This window comes from Scardinius erythrophthalmus, assembly GCF_964197995.2.
Source record: "Scardinius erythrophthalmus genome assembly, chromosome: 1".
Classification (NCBI taxonomy): domain Eukaryota; kingdom Metazoa; phylum Chordata; class Actinopteri; order Cypriniformes; family Leuciscidae; genus Scardinius; species Scardinius erythrophthalmus.
This window is the reverse complement of record NC_138221.1, coordinates 56,287,838-56,308,503: the sequence shown is the minus strand read 5'-3', so window position 1 is coordinate 56,308,503 and position 20,666 is coordinate 56,287,838. Positions and strand designations below refer to the sequence as shown.

General features: G+C 37.2%; 1 protein-coding gene across 1 annotated transcript in view; it reads right to left on the bottom strand.

Annotated features, from left to right (window-relative positions):
* Positions 1 to 3,196: 3,196 nt before the first annotated feature.
* The window catches only part of tbc1d16 (TBC1 domain family, member 16), a 30,646-nt gene continuing 13,176 nt past the window's right edge, over positions 3,197 to 20,666 (bottom strand). The window contains exons 4-12 of the mRNA XM_081364991.1: positions 17,455 to 17,643; positions 16,694 to 16,841; positions 14,936 to 15,100; positions 14,631 to 14,779; positions 9,317 to 9,451; positions 8,388 to 8,574; positions 6,534 to 6,713; positions 5,443 to 5,589; positions 3,197 to 4,372 (exon numbers count right to left, since the gene is read on the bottom strand). Of these exons, the coding sequence (XP_081221117.1) occupies positions 4,106 to 4,372; positions 5,443 to 5,589; positions 6,534 to 6,713; positions 8,388 to 8,574; positions 9,317 to 9,451; positions 14,631 to 14,779; positions 14,936 to 15,100; positions 16,694 to 16,841; positions 17,455 to 17,643 (1,567 nt within the window). The 3' untranslated portion in view covers positions 3,197 to 4,105. The remainder of the gene's footprint in view (positions 4,373 to 5,442; positions 5,590 to 6,533; positions 6,714 to 8,387; positions 8,575 to 9,316; positions 9,452 to 14,630; positions 14,780 to 14,935; positions 15,101 to 16,693; positions 16,842 to 17,454; positions 17,644 to 20,666) is intronic.

Sequence of the window (20,666 nt, the reverse complement as noted above, 5' to 3'; positions counted from 1 at the left end):
TCTGTCTTTTTCCAATAAATGGCGATGAGCCGTTTGGCATGTAGAATACACGTCTATCAATACTTGAGTGTCCTTTTTAATTTTCCAGTTATCTGGATGAATACCAATAATGAAAAGCCCAGGATCCAGTGGCAATCTCACTGAGACTATATGCCATATCATATTATTAATTTCTTTCCAAAACTCTTTTATTTTATCACATTCCCACATACAATGAATTAATGTGCCTTTTGCACTGTTACATTTAAAACAAGTATCTGGTATGTTGCTATAAATCTATCTATCTATCTATCTATCTATCTATCTATCTATCTATCTATCTATCTATCTATCTATACATGCTGACGTTTTGACGTCAATGATTAGATTAATGGTGAAGAAATCCAAGAGAAAGGCCCATTAGTCTTGCTGTCAGTCACCTCGTGGCTGGTCCAAATTACCTGGGTTTATTAGCAAAGCAGCTTGCTGCAGGTGGGCCAGTCTGGCCCTGATAATTGATAATTAGGGGCAATAACACAGCAGTCAGTGCAGTTTCACCACAGGGGGCTCGTCTGCAACCTGCCCTGCCATTCAAAGACAGCAGAGGAGAGACAGCGACAGGTCTGAGGGACACCCGCAACGGGGAAACCAAAGATTAAAAGTAGGTCAGGGTGGAAATCACACGTGCACACACACACACACACACGCTAAAAGCCACTTTCATAAGGTCTGACATTTTTTCCAAAAAGCTTTTTTTGTGATAATCCATGACAAAATACAATATTAAAGCTGTAATGTTGAGCGAGTACAGAGGTTTCATTTAATAAAAGCAACATGATCCCTCTAGGAATACAATCAAGGATGGACGTGAAATGGCTTATGATATCTTCACGTTGTTACAGGGGTCGTGTTTTTATCAGATTTAGCTTTCCTGAAATAGCTCACTCACAGGAAATGGAAAAGGTATTCTTGGAAACCATTATGGAAAGCCAAAGGAAATTAAAGCTTATCCCAAACCTCCAACCTGTATATTTTAACAGTACATTTGTTAAATGCTCATATTAGCTGTCATTATCTGGGTCTAGTTGGGTAAGTGTTTGCTTCTCTGTGTGTGTGTGTGTGTGTGTGTGTTCATGTTTGTACCAAAAATAGTTTGTTCATTGCCATTATGTGTTCTGACGTCTTTGCAAGTCAACGGAAAACAAATGACACAAGCTAATTTGCTAGTTTTGCAAATAAACTGCCTGCAACACATAAAAACAGCAAACCAGCCTACAAGCTTAAAAGATGTACTGTATAATTTCATGATCATACAAACTGTTATGATCTTCCTTTTTTCTAAGACAAACAACAACAAATATAAACAAATTGCTTAGAGTCAGCATTGTGAGCCTATCTGAGTTATCTGAGTAAAATAGGGTGGGACTTGATTTTGTCCATCAGGAATTGATTGGATGGTTGTGGTTTGCTATTGGTCGATCGTATTGTGAGTGACAGTTTGCCACGCCCTCACGCCAACAAACACGTCATCAGAGAAGAGAAGAGATGAGGGAGCTAAGGGAAGTTATATTGATTAAAGACTACGCAGACACATGAATAATAAAAAAAAGATGTCCATGGATAAATAATACAATATAATAAATACGGTTTAAAATTAAATAAAAAAACAAACAAACAAGAATTGTCCATTTTGATTTAATGCTGACATTAAACGCAAAAACGTGTTCTGTGTGTCGCGATAAATGTGATTAAGTGGCCAGAAAGAAATAATCTCTGTCAGGAGCATCACCCTTGTAGATGAAAAATCTTTTTCACAAATAAGCAGTAATGTCCTTTATATGCGTCATTTGATGTTGCTAAAACAGGAGATGAGTAACCAGGGATGACATTCTCCCTATCAACAGTAGGCTAAATCAGCAACAGCTTCGACGCATAGCTAAAAACAAAACTGTAAAGCAGAAGACGGATAACATAAATGGAAAGTGCTCAGCACACTCTTGCACATCCTCTAATTATTTCATTAGTACCCTTTTTAGATCTCTCGGCAGTGCCTAAATGCTCGCTGGGACTCGAGAGAGCAGCAGCCCGGTCGCCTAATGGCTAAACGAAAGCCCATAATGTCCGTCATTTACGGAGACTGCATGTTGAGAGGCAGAGCTGGTCTTAAAGAGACTAATGTTACCTTTTGACAGCAATTTGCCGATATCTGCCTTTAAAAGAGGCTCTGGGGACGCGCAAAGACGCCAGGCACCTTCACGTTCATGCACTCGCACTCAAGCGCGCGGTGTCTAATCTCTGAGTGCGCGCGCCACGCTCTCTTTCATTCAACCACCGCCGCCATCACTAGATAAACTAATTAAAGTCAAACTCCCTCTTGGGTTTTTGGATTTAAGCTCATTCTGTTCTGGAGAAGAAGATTAAGACCTTCTGCTATAGCTGGGGGTTTACAACACGAACGCAACATTTCACAACAAAAACACACACACAAATGCAAATGGAATTTTTTAGGATTCAGGCTGTATAGGCTATATTAGGGCGGCTATGCTTATATATGCGTACATGTGTGGGCTGTGCTCAGTTGGTAATTCATTCATTTGAATTCTAAGTCTAATAATGAATATACAATATTTTAAAAGTAACATTCCAGGTTAAACAAAGACAGGCTGTAAAAGAAACTGCTCTCTTAAAGTCCTCCTGTGGTGAAAATCAAGGTTTTAATGTTGTTTATATCTCTATCTGGTGTTTTAAATGTATTTTAAGACAAACCATGTGCAAATTCTTAAGTCAACACCATTGCTGAGTATTTTCTCTTTAAAACTGCAGAGAACCAAAGACAGTCTCAAAAACACAGTTTGAAATCGCTGGTGTTTCTGACGTCACAAACTGCATTGAGGTATGTGCGTGTAGAGTTACATTCAAGATAAGGTTATTTAATTATTGATTATTTAAAGTTAAGTACAATCAACTTGGATGTTTAAGTCATGTAAACTTAAATAAAGACTTAAAAATTAGTTGAATCTTGTATAACTCTTGTATTGCTTATTTTGATGAGTTAAAGCAATGTAAAAACATATATATTGTCATAACCTTGTGACATGTTTATCACAAAAAATAATTACATAAAAAATAGTAATAAATGAGGCCCTTACGATGAAATGGGGCCAATTCATTTAAACTTCAAAATACTGTTTCAAAATAGCCACAAAATGTAAACAATGTCCATGATAATATGATTTTAATGTGAAAGAAAAATGCTTAATGCAATTCAAACCCTACTGTAAATATGAGGAACCCTATTCCTTTACCTACTAAAGTAAACATGTCAGAAAGACAGAAATACCCCCCCCCACCCCCACCCCCACCCCCACTGTACTAATAACTTATTCTAGCAAATAATGGTAATAACTAAAAGGTTAATCACATTTGCTCCAGCTCAAAATCATCTTTTGGTGCTTTTTTGATGAATTGTGCACAATATATGTATAAAGTAAAAAAAAAAAGTCCATTTTGATTTCACATTTCAAGTTCAAGCTCTCAAACCAGGTGACTCAATGAGAAGAGAAATATCTTTTCTCATCTATATATCATCATATTTATTGTGAGGATATGAAAGGCATAGATGATCGTAAATATCAGAGAGCCACTGATAACAGCATCCCACTTCATTTTGGATGATTGTTTGTTTCATAGTTGAGGACTGCACTCAATAGAAACAAAAATAAGTGATCAAACCCAGACTAAACTGAAAACACAAACTTCCTTCGACATAACACACACAAACATTAACACATGCATACATAGTAGATATAAAAAACCAAGGCAAAAACATTCTGAGATGTCAGTTCGCTAGATGTGACTTCATGAAAGATGGATGAAGACTTACACTTGATTGTTTGTGATAATTGTACTTTTGAATTATTGATGTGACACGAGTTAATGAAGTTAATGATGTTCCTCGACCTCCAAAAGAGGCAGTCAACATCGGTGCCCCAGAACGCATTGATGCACGAGGCAGTGTTTGACACCAGACGTCGAGTGCAGCTGTGAAGAACCTGAAATTCCAGCACTGAATGGCGGCTCAGAGGCTAAGCCTTATGGGTAACAGCGTTCCTGAGGAGTGCTGGAGTCAAGAGTGCTTGCGGAAAGTGAAAATGTCTCGTGTCTTGGAGCCCCTCTTGCCCTGGTTGGGCTGGTTGGGGCTGGGTAAGGGTGGGCTCTCGGGGGTGGCGGTGCCTCCATAGGGGCAGCTCTGAGAGTCGGGATGCTCTCCGGAACATTCTATGGCCGGGATGTAACGGCTATCCCACATTCCGGGCCCGCACAGTTTACACAGGTCGTGCAAGCTGCAGGGAATTCTGGGAAGAAGGCGGAACTGGTAGAGCAGACTACGTGCCTAAGATTAGAGACAATGAGAGAAAAAGACAAAGAAAAAAAGAGATTGACTGCAGAGACAAAAACAGGTCAAAAATATTTATTATATTATATTATATTATTATAACGAATGCATAAATGTAAATAAATAAATAAAATGTGCAAAATAAATTAATTAATTAATGTTCAGTCTACATATCAAGAGATAATGCGTCGAGGCAATTCATTCAGTAATCAATTCAGTGCCTCATTAAAATAAATAATTCACCTAAACATATAACTTTATCATAATTTACAAACTCTTATGTTGTTCCAAACTCATATTACTTTCTTTCTTCCATGGAACACAAAAGGATATTTTTAAGTTGCTCTCTGAACTTTTTTTCTTTTTCCTTTCTGTAGTTTTTATATTTTATTATTAGACTATATTATTTATATTATTATGCGACTTCCTTTTATTCAGGAAAGAAACCTGAGATTAATTATTAATAAAAGATTAATAATGTTTTTAAACTGTAACACACAACATATAAAATAAAAATATTGAAAATCAATCAATCAATCAATGAATAAATAAATTATTATATTGAAGTCAATCAATCAATCAATCAATCAATCAATCAATCAATCAATCAATAAAATATTAATATTGAAGATCAATCAATCAATTAATAAATAAATACTAAGAAACGCTGAAATATTGAAAACAGTAGCCAGAATCTTTTTGTTTGTTTGTTTTAAATTCACTTTTTTTTTTATGTGTTCCACTGAATAATACAGAAAATAATACAGGTTTTATTTTTGGGCAAACAATTTCTTTAACGTATTTTCAGTTGCTCAACCTAGTCTGCTTGTTGGTATTATGAGGTGCGAATGCTTCTATCATAATCACTATGAGACAAGTTTGATTTTGAGTAATATTTCTTCAGAGATGACACCAAAACTGGTTTGGCATGCTAACGTTGCTGTGAGAAAAATTTGTTTTGTATGCAGTGGTAGAGAGATGCATCACCTCAGCATGACAAAAAGACACAGCATACATAACCATGAGGAGCTCTGTCAGTGTGCGTGTGCATGTGTGTGTGTTCATACCTTCCTCAGCACCAGCTCTCCATTCATGTGCATGGAGAGGTTACTAAAGTGCAGCAGCATTTGATCTGTCGCAAGCTGCTGCTCTGTGACATCATCGCCGTACAACACAATGATGGCTACACACAGGAACAGGTGGAAGTAGTCCGTCTGTCAGAGAACACAGAAAACATACAATTGCAAACCCTGCACCAAACACTGAGCGAAAACAACCAATTAAAAGACAGATTGCATAAGCTAGACCAATCAAGAAGGCCAAATGAACCAATTAAAAAGCGGTAGATGCTGACATGCAAATGAGGGGCCAACACGGAGACAAACCACTTTGCTCCCCAAAATCACCTCGTTATTACCATGCCAATGTATGCAAATGGATTCGGTGGAAGCATGATAATTAGCATCTCATCTTCATTAGACACTCTGCAGATCCTTAAAATGATACAGACACCCATTCGTTTATCTGGAGGGGAAGAATTAGCATGTTCCCCTGTTTTATCCAACGGAAGTACATTTAAGGAACAACTTAGTCTTGCTTTCCATGACTTCATTTCTACATCATGCACTGGTTTAAACTTTCACCCAAAATCTCCCAGAATTTTTACAGTAAGAATCATAAAAGAGAAATAAACGTCTGCGGTCAAATACAGTCAGTTCCCATTTCTTCTGAAAGAGAAAAACTAACATTACCTCATAATACGCAACATTTGACCTAGGAAAACTTTTCAACACTATCTTTACTTTTTTTTTTTATGCACGTTCTGCTGATTTAATTGTCATCAAGATAACATTATGAAGAATGAGTTGAAACAGTGCACCAGAAATGCATTTTATTACAGAAAGCAATGTTATTTCACTAAGGTCTTTGAATAAAAATGGGACATGTTCTATGTACTGTTATAATATTCAACTATATAATAATATTGTGTGAAATCTGTTAGGAGCGGCCTCGGAGCAGGTTAGGTTGCTATGGCTACTTGCCCCTGAAAGATACCTTCATTTTTGGAATGAAAGTTGAGGTTATCGTTTACTCTGAGTAATCTTATGCTGCATAATCACCTGCTTTCTGGAATACCCCCCCCCCCAGTGTGCTGTACCTGATAGTGTGCCCAGCAGGCCTCCCACATGCGCAGGGCTTCGGCATCAGGGAACTCGCGTTTGAAACACAAGAGAACCCAACGGTGGCAAAACAGCAACTGAAGCCCATCCTCACCCAACCGGGTCAGATGCTGGTGGAAGCGAGGCAGCATCAACCGCAAGAGCTCCCTTAGGTACATCTGGACACACATATGCAGATTGTCACGCAAAAAAACACAAAAAACACTTATTTTTTAACTTAATTTGGGTAAATGTGTCATTCTAGCTCTTTTGGACCTTAGTGCAGCCTATGATACAATTGATCATTCAATACTTAGAAAACATTTTGAGCAGTATGTTGGCATTAGGGGATCAGCTTTAAAGGGGTTCTATCTTAAGGGAGAACTTTTTCAGGAGCTATTGAAAACCTTCCCTCCTTTTACATGTGGTGTGCTGCAGGGTTCTGTTCTAGGCCCCGTTTTGTTCTCCCTGTATCTACTCCCATTAGCCAATATTTTTCATAAGCATCAGACTTCATGTCATTGATTATGTAGACAATTTTCAGCTTTACCTTCTGCTAAAATCAGATGAGAACACGACGAGAACATGATGGTAAAAAAAAAAAAAAAAAAACTGAAGTGTTAGGATATTGGTATGTTCAGATGGACCAAAAACTTTGTAAATGTCTTAGCCCTACAATCAGCACTGTAAGTTGTCAAGCAAGAAACTTAAAAGTCATTTTTGACTTAACACTCAAATTTGATAAACAAACAAATTCAGTTCTTATAAAGCATTTTTTCAGCTTAGGACGAGTGACAAAATGAAATCTTTCCTTCCATTTAAGGACTTGTTATCCATGCATTTATTTAATTGAGATTGGACTATTGCAGTTCATTGTATTAGGGGTCTCAATCTTGTCTTTCTCTTCTCCAGTTCGTCCAAAATACTGCGGCCAGACTTTTAAGAGTACAAGAAAGAGGGAACGTACTACACCTGTATTGGCTAGTTTGCATTGGCTCCCCGTTAAGTATCGAATCCAATTTAAGACTTTTTGTCTATAGTCCTTGAATGGTTTGGCACCACACTATTGATCTTGTCTTCTTTCTTACCATCAGACCAATAGGTCTTTAAGGTCATCACCTACTGTAAGACGCGTTTAAAACTTAAGGGGGATCATTTTTGATGGCAGCACCTCAGTTATGGAATAGCTTGCCCTCGTACTTACGATCTTCCTCTTCTATACAAGTTTAAAATCTTCACTTTAGATGTATTTTTTTTACATTGGCTTATGAGTTAGATGAACAAGTTTCTGAATTGCTGAGATCAAAATGTAGGGATTGATTGTATTACTTGTTGCTATGTCAAATTTGTATTGCTGTTGTAAATTTGTGAATGTCTTGTTTTGTTTTATATATTTTTTTATTGCTACAACTCAACAAAAAAAATCTTGGCTGTGCAGCACTTTAGCCAGCCCTGGCATTATTAAATGTGCTACTCAACTCAAGTCAAGTCAAGTCAAGTCAAGTCAAGTCAAGTCAAGTCAAGTCAAGTCAAGTCAAGTCAAGTCAAGTCAAGTCAAGTCAAGTCAAGTCAAGTCAAGTCAAGTCAAGTCAAGTCAAGTCAAGTCAAGTCAAGTCAAGTCCTCAATACACCACATAAATATTTCTAGAATGTTGTACTGACCAATGAAAAGAGAATATCTATGTGATGTAACCTAACAATAGGAAATAACATGAAAAATTGCTGAAAGTAAATATTAACATTTACATAACCATATTAACAATAACAATATTTACTCTTAAATCACAACTTTATAAGAGAGAACATGTGAATTATCCATTGACTAGGCAGTTGTACGTGTGAGAGATCCTCACCAGCTGCCTCTCCATATCCTCATCTCTAGGGGAACTGATGAAGATGGTGTTCTCCATGAGACCCACGAAGCACCAGAACGTGTCGCTCTCATCCTGGATCTCCGTCAGAAGAGGAGCCACCAGATCTGACATGCCCTGACAGTAGCCCATGTCTGGGTTAAACACAGCATAGTTCAACAGGATACGTCTGGGAGAGAGAGATGGAAAAATACTTCAGTGAACCTTATTTAAATAAATAATCACGTAAAACAAACACATGCTTTCTGTTGAATCAATTATTATACAGTATATCATTAATGGAATGCCACAGATTAATTACATAGTACACTGAAGTAGCCATAATCAAACATGAAAATAGAGATCTAATTTATAGCCACAGTGGTCTCAAATGGTATTTGGACACTAAGATAATTAGATAACATAATATGATTATTATTAAAAGTCATATTTACTATCTATAATCTAATCTAATCTAATATAATGGCATTTTAAAGTATGACTAAGCAGCTTCAATTCTAGAAAATTCTGTCAACATGATGTTTTCAAATATAAACAGTAACACTTTACAATAGTTAGTTACGGTTAGTTAATGCATTAACTAACATTAAGTAACATTGAGCAATACAATTATTTCAGTATTTATTAATCTTTGTTAACTTTAGTTAATAATTATGCAACTATTCATTGTTAGTTCATGTTAACTCCGGTCTATTATATAATATTAACAGGTGCAACTTTTGATTTTAAGATTGTATTAGTAAATGTCGAAATTAACTAACCAAGATTAATAAATGCTTTACTAGTATTGATATTATTTTGACTTAATGCAGTTAACTAATGTTAACATACAGAACCTTACAGTAAAGTGTTAACCATGTACTCAAATCTTTCTTTGGGAAGATGGATTAATGGATTAGTGGTTCTCTAACCTCATGATTTCTACATTGGGGTTGTTCTCTCCTCTGAAGAACATGTTGCTTCGGTCGGTTCTGACAACATCTTTATCAACTGTGAACTGGACCTTCCTCCAGAACTCACTGTGCTCCTCTGGACTCATGGACAGCCTGTACAGGGAATGGAGAAACGGAAGAGTTCAACCACTAAAAAAAAAAAAAAGAGGTGAACAAATAGGGCAGTTCTGAAGAGTCAATGCAAGACTAGAGACGGGACTCACAACAGAAAAAAACTAAGTGAAAAAAACAAAAACTAAATAAAAAATATTAAAAAAAAAGAAAAAAAGATCCAAACAGATCATATAAAAAAAAAGGAAGGAAAAAAGAACAAGGAAACGGGGGGTAACAGAACAGAACATCAAGCACCGTGTCGGAGGAGAAAACAGAACAGAACAGAACATCAAGCACCATGTCTGACGTGAAAACATTCCCGTCCTGAAACACTGCGGTCCCTCTGGCTATAGACATTCTCATAACAAGCAGGTGGGATTTCATTAACACTGTTTGTTTTGCTGGAATTGAAGCCAGACCTGATGCAACTTCATGTAAGTGTTTCGAGACCTGTGTTTGTGTGAACTATTCCCACATCGCTCTCTGACTCCCCCTCTGGCCTCTTGAGGCTTAGAGCGCTCACTGCTCAGCCACACACACACACACACACACACACACACACACACACACACACACACACACACACACACACACACACACACACACACACACACACATATAGATATATTCATAAAATAAAATAAATATTTTTTAGTTGGCAATATATATATATATATATATATATATATATATATATATATAAATATATATATATATATAAAAATATATATATATATAAAAATATATATATAAATACACACACACACACACACACACACACACACACACACACACAATCATGTTTGTGGCTGACTGACAGCTAAAAATAGTGTATTTTATTTAAATAAAAATATTTTAAAATAAGTCTATAATGAAATAATGTTTTAAAGTGCTATAGTATCATATGTATACTGCAACTGTGCTAGAAATAAAGAATGAAAATGTGCTTAAATCTGAAACACAAGTATAAGCGGTCTATCAATGGCATGACAATGATTTAATAGATTGAGTTAATTATTTCCTCTGAAACACATTAAGCCACAGAGTGCATACATCTGCACACAATTATTGATTGGTTATGGCTCAGTTGACACCACAGCTGCCAGAAAACCCTTCAGAGACTCACAGTGGACGTAAAAACTTGTATGTAAAAAAAGACAGAATGTAAGTAATAATCATTGTCAAATGACCACGTAATAAATGTAGTTTTTCATCGATTCCTATATTTAAGTAGGAAAACAGGACATTTGTTGCCAGGACATATGCTGACAATTTGAGCAATTCTGGTTAGGGTTAGGAATAATGCTTAATAGACAAATGTTTTCATCAGATTGCAGCAGAGATACGACTGAGAACAAAAGCAAGTGGTTTAAATGTGTACTAAAGCCACCGCTACACTGATTTCATGCTGAGGCTCTGAATGATTCAGCAACCACAAATCCAAACACAATCTAGCTAACTAGAAAAGCTTCAGGATTAGCTGGCCTGATGGGTCACAGCAGCTCAGTTTACATAGAAAGTCTCCAGCTTCAGACTCCAGAAATATCACATTTTGTAAACAACAGGTTATGTCAGCCAGCCAATTTAAACAAAAGTGAGCAATCTAACAACGGGGTATCGCATACTGTACGTCATCAAAAGTCAGAGGGGAGATAGGCTAGCAACTAGAAGTCGCCATTCTCCTCGATAAACAGTTAATACTGGTCAAATCGCTGAAGCGTACAAGAAAGAGCTTTTACATTAAATACAGTTTAAAAGGCTTTAAACAGAAATAATTATATAGTATTTCAATTCAATTTTAAGCTTGCCAGTGAAATTGCTGATGAAAACATTTGTCAACAAATATGCATCATGATGACAATGAGACCATTTTAATTTATACATACTTTTGAAGAAAAAAAAATGACTATACCAAAATAAACACGATCACAAAAAAATAATCAAACTCAACAGACTTTTAATGATCCAACAATGTGCTTTAAATCATCAATACGGGAAATTATATATCGTATACAATTTACAATATACACAATATCGCAATACTTTAAATTTAATTTTAAAACAAATAGTTCTGGTCCTTGATTCTGATTGGTTGAGCCGCGTTCGAAGCCGTTGTAAATTACTCAACAAACACACACCTGTGACCGCATTACATTAGTGTTACTGCTCAACTGCTGTTTGTGACTCTTTGTTGCTGCATGTGTTGCTTAGCAACCTCTTTGGAACTACATTGCTTGGCGGAGGAATAAATGTGTTATGTAAGGGTTAATGCCCGACGAGGTGTCCATTGTCAGGTATTAGTGGACGACGGCGAGGCGTGAACCGTCCGACGCGCAGCGGAGTCCATTAATACCTGACAATGGACACCTCGAAGGGCATTAACCCGCTTATACCATGGTCACTTGCCAAATTTTTAAAACATTTGTTGGTTTCCCTGGTTACGCTTGACAGTTTATTTACTAGGTGTCCTCTATCACTTTTTAATGGACACCCTGCAGCCAATCAGAATCGAGTATTCACACAGACCATGGTATAAAACGTTTTATTACATGGCTTGGTTGAATTCTAATGTAGAATGCGGTCTGTTATTTCTTGATAACAGACCGCTGCTAAGGATAACACACCGTTGCCATGAAAAACAGAGCGTTGCTATGGACACAGGATTCTAACCGTAGAGACGGAACAGACTATTTTCTTTAACGGAAGCAATATAATCGTTTTGAAATCAATAAACTCCTTTTTAAATCAATATTTTGTGTCAAATTATTGATTTATTTGGTAGGTAGCCATGTAATAAGCGGGATAATGTAGAGCGAGGCGGTTGTTATAGCGAATCCAACCCCTTCAAGACCTGATCAGCCTGTCGGGGTTGTATTCACTACAACAACCGCCTCGCTCTACATTATCCCTTACATATTTTTTGTTGCTGGTGTTTATTTTATGAATAAAATAAATATTAAAATGAATATTTTTATGGAGTAACCGTTCTATAAAAGCAATAAACCCCTTGAAGCTGTGTTTTACAGTGGATTTAGAACAGCTAAGGGGCGTTATTAGGCATGACGCGGAGCGTAGGTTAATTGATTTACTCAACCACATCTACAACATACGGAGACCCTGATGGAGCACGGTGATAGAAAAAATATGAGATGGGAGGAAAAATATATACTTCCATGCTTTTGCGTTCATTCACAAAACTTTTACATTCCCCTGGCAAACTCCAACGAGAGAACACAAAAGCATTGACATATTTTTCCTTCCATCTCATATATTTTTTTAGGCACATATTTTTTCACCATATCCCTTTAAAGGCTCCGTAAAAAACAATCTACAACAACATACTTCATATATTCATAAACAAAAAGGTTTATAAATAGTTTTAAAAATGTTTAAATTATGAATGAAAGTTTGCATGGTTTGGACCTTTTTATCAAAATTGTAAAACAAAAAAACATTTAGAGCACATTTCTGACAAAAGCACGTTCCTGAAGATCGACTGGTAGAACACGGATAATAACCGGAAACACACATATTGATAAGATGTATAATTTGAATGCACTGGATAAAATTATCTGCAAAATACACACATTTAAAAGTAAAACAGATGTAAAATACATGACAATATGACTAAAACAAACAAAACAAAAAAAGTAAAAAGATTAACACTGTCTTTCCACATTCCCACAAAAGTTGGGAAAGCTAGGAAAGCATAAAATTCAGTCAAAAAAAAAAGATCTGGCTTCTAGATCAGCAGCACTATTAGAAAAAAGGTTCAATTGGGCCCTTTATAGAGCCCTAGGGTTCAAAAAGGTTCTATATTATAAGGTGGAAGGTCATGAATGATTGCATAAATGGGTTAATGATTGCATTAAATGGGTTTTAAATGTGTTTACAAGCTGCTTAATTCATAAAATAGAATTAAAATAACACCACAATGGTTTGTGTTCTTGAGCCAGAGCCTGTTCTCGGCCAGGAAAACTTGGAGCCTGTCGTAAACTGGCTGTGTTTCCACTGACTTGAGGAATGAACGATGACGTAATGTTACTATGTGTTGTTTACCTGACTATAACCCGTCTAAAATCAAACAGTGCACGTCCCGGTGTTTGTGCAGGCAGTGCGGCACTTCTGTTTTGCTGTTCACAGCACCAGGAGTGATACTTGCATAAACTTCCTGTACTCTCATCTGTCCTTTCTGGAGATAGTGAAACTTAAACCGCTGAAACAAATTTTTGCCACACCTGCCAAAAGCCGGTGACTTTAGAAAATGTACTGGCCATAAATATATTTCACCCGGCAATGAAACTATTTTTGCAAAAAACAAAATTTTAGATACCAGTGAAATCAAAATTTTAGATACCAGTGAAAATTCACTTTTCAGATACATACATTTAATAAAGTTATCAAATGTAAAATAACACTGCATAGTCACCACTGTTTTACAGAGATTAATCTTAATCAAAGTTACAAAAGTTATTCAGTCAAGAGCAGCGAGTGATAATTTTTTCCTTTGTTGTTTGATTAACATTAATGTCACAGACAGCAGGAGGATTATTAGGCTGTTGTCACTTTAAGACCGAATGCACGGTTCTAATATAATGATACACACGTGTTTTCTTTCTCAACAGTTTACCAGAGATGAGCATTTTTTGACATAATTTTGTATGAATATGTCCGTTCAAATGTTAAATGGAGCTTAATTCAGTATTCACATGCTGTCCGAGACGAGGCTTTTCTGGGTTTGGATGTTTGCACACAGAAAACTTTCTGCACAGCTTGCGAGTAACGCACTTGAATATTTAAATCAGCAAGGCTTAAACCTTTGAGACCTCGTTATCTGTCCCAAGCGTAGTTAATGTACATGTTCTCACAACATTGCATAGTTAGATTTATAAAAATGTTACTGGTAAATGTTACTCGCATTTGGCGCTTGGCGAGCCTTAATTTTAGGCACAGATTTATAGATTTCATTTCACTATAAAGAGCATTGAAGTGCAACGCCATAGACAGTTCCATTCGAGACCAGCACGTATTTAGGGCCGGAGTTGAACCGATCTTTCCTGACCGGAACCAACGGAACGGTTCGAGGGCGGACACAGGAACAGTGTTGGTGGAAAACAGAACTCTTTAAGGTTCTATATAGAAGATATAGTTGTTGTAAGAGTGTAGTCTAACCACTAACCTCCTCTGCTGGATCTCCTGGTACTCCACACGCTTCTGCAGTCTCCAGGCTTCACGCTCCTCGGAGGAGGAGTCGTAGCTGTAGTAGTGCAGCAGGAAGGGCCACACTTCGCCACGGATGGACGGATCGATACCCCCAAAGAAGATCACCTGATTGAAATGCCCGTCAGAATCAAACAGAACCTGATCCACACATCTCAGACAAACATTGTTACAATCAGAGCCATAATGCCATTCCAATTTAACAGAGCTGAAAAGAGCAACCTAGACAAGTAATGTTGAGTGACAGCTGTCAGTCAGTCTGACCTTCCTGAGCTTGTAGTCCTCCACCACCTGGCCACTGTTGTTCAGATGCCGGAGCCAAGAGCTGACGTCCAGCCGCCGATACAGGCGCTCCTCTGGGTGCATCTCGGCAGACGGTAACGTGGGTCTACGGATAGAAAAGTGCATGCACGACTTCTCATCCGACACCTGGAGCGGGAAGAGGTAGACCAAGAGAGAAAATGCATGAGCAATAAAGTGTATAGAATGAATCCGCTTATGTTCATACTCCAAACTAGAGTTCTCAACGGGTCGGGTCGGCCCGACAAACCCGACGGGACCCGCGGGTTCGGGTCGAAAATATAATCAAATGACTCGGGTCGGGTCGGACCTCGGGCTTAATCTTTTCCGCTCAGTAAAAAAAAAAAAAAAAACATTTATTAATCATCGCTGCTGGTCACCGTAAAGAAAGTCTGGCTGCTGCGTGTAACGTGCATCATGGAGAGGGGCGGGGGCAGACCTGACGCGCGTGCACGCCTTTAGCCTGGAGAAGAAGATGGAGTTGGTGAGAAGTAAACTTGCCGCAGGTGAATTCACCGTCGCTACTACAGCCTATTTATATATTTAAAGTGTATTGTTTGAGTTGTTTGTATTGTTTGTATTGTTAAAAGGCGTGAACATTAAAGGTTGATTTGAATTCCCGTCTGCTGGTCATGATAATACGTGTATGAGAGAAAAAAAAACAAAAAAACGACGCGGCGTCGGGCCGCGGGTCGGGTTCGGGCAGATAATTCATGTTTATGTGTCGGGTTACATCGGGTCCGGGCTTTAAAAGCCACGGGCCGGGTCGGGTCGGGTTGTAATTTTCAGGCCCGATGAGAACTCTACTCCAAACTAAACGTGTTACATTTAAGACAACATGAATTCAAAATGAAGCCCATTAACCTTCTGAATAAATGCCCCTATAGTCTTATTCACATTGTCATATGCAAATATTGTTATTATTTAATTATTAAAATTAATTATGAATACATTATTAATGAATAATATAGTGATCCTAGTATTTATGATACAATCTAACACTGACCTATAAAACCAATAACAAATTGATTCAAAAATAAATAATTTCCCGCCACATTAGAGAAATTAAATGTGTTTGGCCATATGTGAATGGGTTTTGTTTTTCTCCACTTCTTAATTGATTAATTTAACCGTTTTATTTAAATTTATTTTATTTAACGATAACTTATTTAACTATTTTAATTTAAACCAATAACTGCCAAGAAACACTACAGTAGATTTGTTTCAGCAAGGTTGCATTAAATTGATCAAAAGTGTCTGTACAGACAAAAAAAATCTATTTCAAATAAGTTCTGATCTTTTGAACTCTATTCATAAAAGAATCCTGAAAAAATGTATCACTGTTTCCACAAAAATATGAAGCAGCATCACTGTTTTTAACATTGATAATAATAATAACTGTTTCTTTGAGCATCAAATCACCATATTAGACTGATTACTGAAGGATCATGTGACACTGAAGACTGGAGTAATGATGCTGAAAATTTAGCTTTACCATCACAGAAATAAATCATATTTAAAATATGTTCATATAGAAAACACTTATTTTAAATTGTAATATTATTTCACAATATTACTGCTTTTACTGTATTTTTTTTACTGCATTGGTGAGGATAGAGAAAAACCAACCAAACCCAAACTGTTGAATGTTAGTGTACTGTAAATGAGAGTCTGTAATTGTTCACATGATGTGTAAAACTGATAATGCGTGTGTGTTCAGACCTGGTCTTTGAGCTGTGTCTCCCTGCAGCATTTCCACTGCTGGAACACCTCGGCCAGTTTATCCAGCCCCGTGTGGTGGAAGTGAAGGATCTTGTACTGGCTCTCTCTGCTGGCGATGACCAGCTGCCCACAGGTGCAGGCCTCATCGCTGAAACACACACACACACACACACACATGAAAAACAAGCACTCTCATAAGGCTAGTCTGGACACAAGACTCCAGGAGATCAAGGGAAAAATGAACAGTGATACCAGTTCACTAAAGGACCAGGATGTGCTGTTCCTGTGAGTACCTTTATGATGATTTCTTTTATTTTATGATTTTTAGTTGGTAATAATATTTGTTATATTGAATTTCCTTTATATTAAAGGACTATTAATGCATAAATAGTTCCATAAACCACAGAAACATTAGATTTTTATTCACACCTCCGAAATACTTTAATATCTTGAACAAAATCACCCTTAGGTTAAGGAATAATGATGTATACCTTGCAGCAATAGCTAACTAAATTCCTTAAAATGAGAACAGTAATATAATACAAGGAGGTGAATTTCATAATACAGACAGAGCCTTATGAAAAAGATTTAACACAACAGTCGAAAATATAACAATAAAAAAGTTAGAGACTATTAAATTTAGTGATATACATTTCAGAAAGTACAAATAAATAGGAAACATTAAAAATAAAATGCAACTAAAAACATTTGTAAAAAGTAGGGTTTTAAAATGAATGGACGCTGGTAGGATCTCGTCTGACCTGAAGAAGAGACGCAGCGACCTCATGTGACCCAGGTCAACTCTGAACACCCCACACAGGTGCTCTAACGCCATGACCTTCTGCTGCTCCTCCCACCGAACTCCCTGTGATTGGCTGCAGTCGGAGGGGGCGTGGCTGTCCAGGCTGGAGGCGGAGCTTGCTGAGTGAGCCATGGGTTCATCGCACTCCCTGGAAATAATGGTGTTATAATCTCTGTTAATATTTATATAATAAAAAGGAGAACTTTTTAGAACTACCTGAGCACTTCATTTCTATTAATTCCTATTCATTTTGGAACAATGTATATAGTAAAAAGCGCTATATAAATAAAGTGAAATTAAGAGGAAGAAGGGTGGAAGGAGCAATTCTCTCATTATTTTTGCAATTACATTAGGTGTCCATTGCGCCGCAGAAAAACAAATGCCACTAGCAACCAATTTAACTCAAAAAAGGTTCTATTGGGAATTGACTGGATTGTGAAAATGCATTATAGTGTATGCAAGAATCGAGTTTGACTTAACTGACAATTTGCTAAGACAAAATCTAAATGGCTATTTGGTGACCAATACATGTGCAGGTGATACCAAACAAAATCATTTCAGATGTGAAATATCTACATTTTGATGAAAGACAAATGCTTTTTCCTTTCATGTTGCCATCATGTTGAGACTAAAAGAATAAAAGATATATACGGTATATGTGTGTGTATTTTAGTCATAGAATATACAGTATATCCATCTATAAATTACAGAAATGTCTGTCTGTGTGTCTTTTATTCGCACATCTCTCGATTTTAATCAGCTATTTTCGTTTGATTAACATTTTCTATCAAGTTAATTAAACGTTAACTATCTAAAACCTTTCCGTTGAGCTCCACATGACAGCTCCATTCAGCTGCTCTCTCTATTGTAAATCTGCGAACCAATTCATCCGTTCTGCCGTTGAGTTTTCAGTGTGAAATTCAACGACAGCTGTAGGTATGGAATCGCGCGAGTGAGCGCGTGTGTGTGTGTGTGTGTGTGTGTGTGTGTGTGAGGACACTGGAAGTGAAGAGGAATGAGAGGAATGCTGGGAGGTTATTGTGCTGGCAGGAGCCAAGCAGAGACACAAATCAAGCAGCCTGGCAGCCAATTTCCCCTGACAGCCCTTTTCTCTCTCTCGCTGTGCGAGTCTCTCTGTAACTGTCTCTCGACCTCTTGCCGTAGCCAGAGCTGTAACCTGAACCGTGGGACCTCTGCATCTCTCTCACGCTCGTCTTTTTCTCTAACAGAGCACGTCTAACAGTCCAAACGCACCTCCAGACACGTCCCCTGTCACTGATCCACTCTGGGAGCCGAAGGTTTATGGGTCATGTGGTATTTGAGAGGTCTTTCAGAGTCCACACTACAGCAGGATCACACACACAAGGCCATATGGCGGGCTGAGGCCGTGACAGAGAGCACACGGTGCAAAGTTACGTCTCATGTTCTTTACAGACCCTTGTTTTCTACTCTGTGAGCCTCAGTGGCTTTACAGACAGGAGAAAACAAGCTGGATAAACTGAACTAACCAACTACATGGACAGGTAGAAGTTAGTTGGTTGATTGATTGAATAGTTAGAAGGACAGATCGATGTATACCTATCTGGATGTTACTAAGGAACAGGAGAAACGGGTAAAAACAAAAACAAAAACCTAGGTAACTACACTTAATTAACCAACTAGATGATAGAAGTGAGTTGGTTATTTGTTTAATTGGTTGGATAAACGGATGGATGGACAGCGACATAGATAGATGTTAGTAAGGAACAGGAGAACGGTGATAAGGTGACTAAACTGAACTAACCAACTACATGGACAGGTAGAAGTTAGTTAGTTAGTTAAATAGACGGATGGATAGCCACATAGGTGTTACTAGGAACATGAGAAACAGGAGAAAATAAGGTGACTAAACTGAACTAACCAACTAGATGCTCAAGTGGAAGTTAGCTGGTTGGTTGACTAGTTAGTTAGGAGGATAGATTAATGTATACTAGAGCTGCACAATTAATCGTAAAAAGATCGCGTTCTCGAATTCAAACACCCATGTGATCTTATTCCTAAATGACAACGATTTGCTTGTGTCTATTAAAGCTTTGACAAAATCATACCGGAGAATTCAATTATCGATTACATCGTTACACCAGTAGGTGGCGACAAGAGACTGTTAAAAATGTATTTGTCATTGAATCAGTTCAAATCATTTGAGATTCGCTCAAAAACAGTGATTGATTCAGTAATGAAACAAGCAAAGTATTTATGGGTGAATTATTGAATCATTCATTCAAAAGATTCGTTCAAAAACGCTGATTCATCCAGTAATGAGTGAAAAAAAAATCATTTTGATGAATTAAACATTTTAAAAAAGAATGCAGCAATTAATATTTTGTCATTTTATTTAGGACTAGTTGTCTTCAGAATCAGGGGAGAATCATGATCTCCATTTGAAAAAAAAAAAAAAAAGTGTGATTCTCAGATTATCCAGAATCATACAGCTCTAATGTATACCATATAAATAGGAGTATGCAACAGAAAAAAATAGGGTAAACTAACCAACCAGATAGGAGCTAGTTGGTTGAATGGTTAGATAGTTGGATAGATAGATAACCACAGTAATTAAGATCAGGAGAAACATAAGAAAATAAGGTAACTAAACTGAGCTTACCAACTATGGAAAGATAGAAGTGAGTTGACTGGTTAGTTAGTTGGATAGATTGATGATATGCCCACAAACGTTGGTTTGGGAGAGAGAAAAAACATGAGAAAATAAGGTAACCTAACTAAACCAAACTAACCAACTATATGGAAGTAGTTGGTTGATTGATTAGTTGGATGGATAGCCACATAAATGTTAGTGAGTAAAGGGATAAACAGGAGAAAATAAGGTAACTAAACCAAACTAACTACATTTGTAGATATAAATTAGCTTATTGATTGGTTAGTTAGATGGGTATCCAGGTGTTAGGAACAGGAGAGACATGAGAAAATAAGGTAGGCTAACTAAACTGAACTAACCTACTTGATTGATAGAAGTTAGTTGGTTGATTATTTAGTTAGTTGGATAGATGGATGGATTGTTAGGAATAGGAGGAAAATTATAAATTTAGATTAGAGATCCAACTAACTAACCATCCATATTTCTAATAACCGGTAACTGTGAATATGTACCAGTGCGACTTCAGGGAAGTTTTTCCA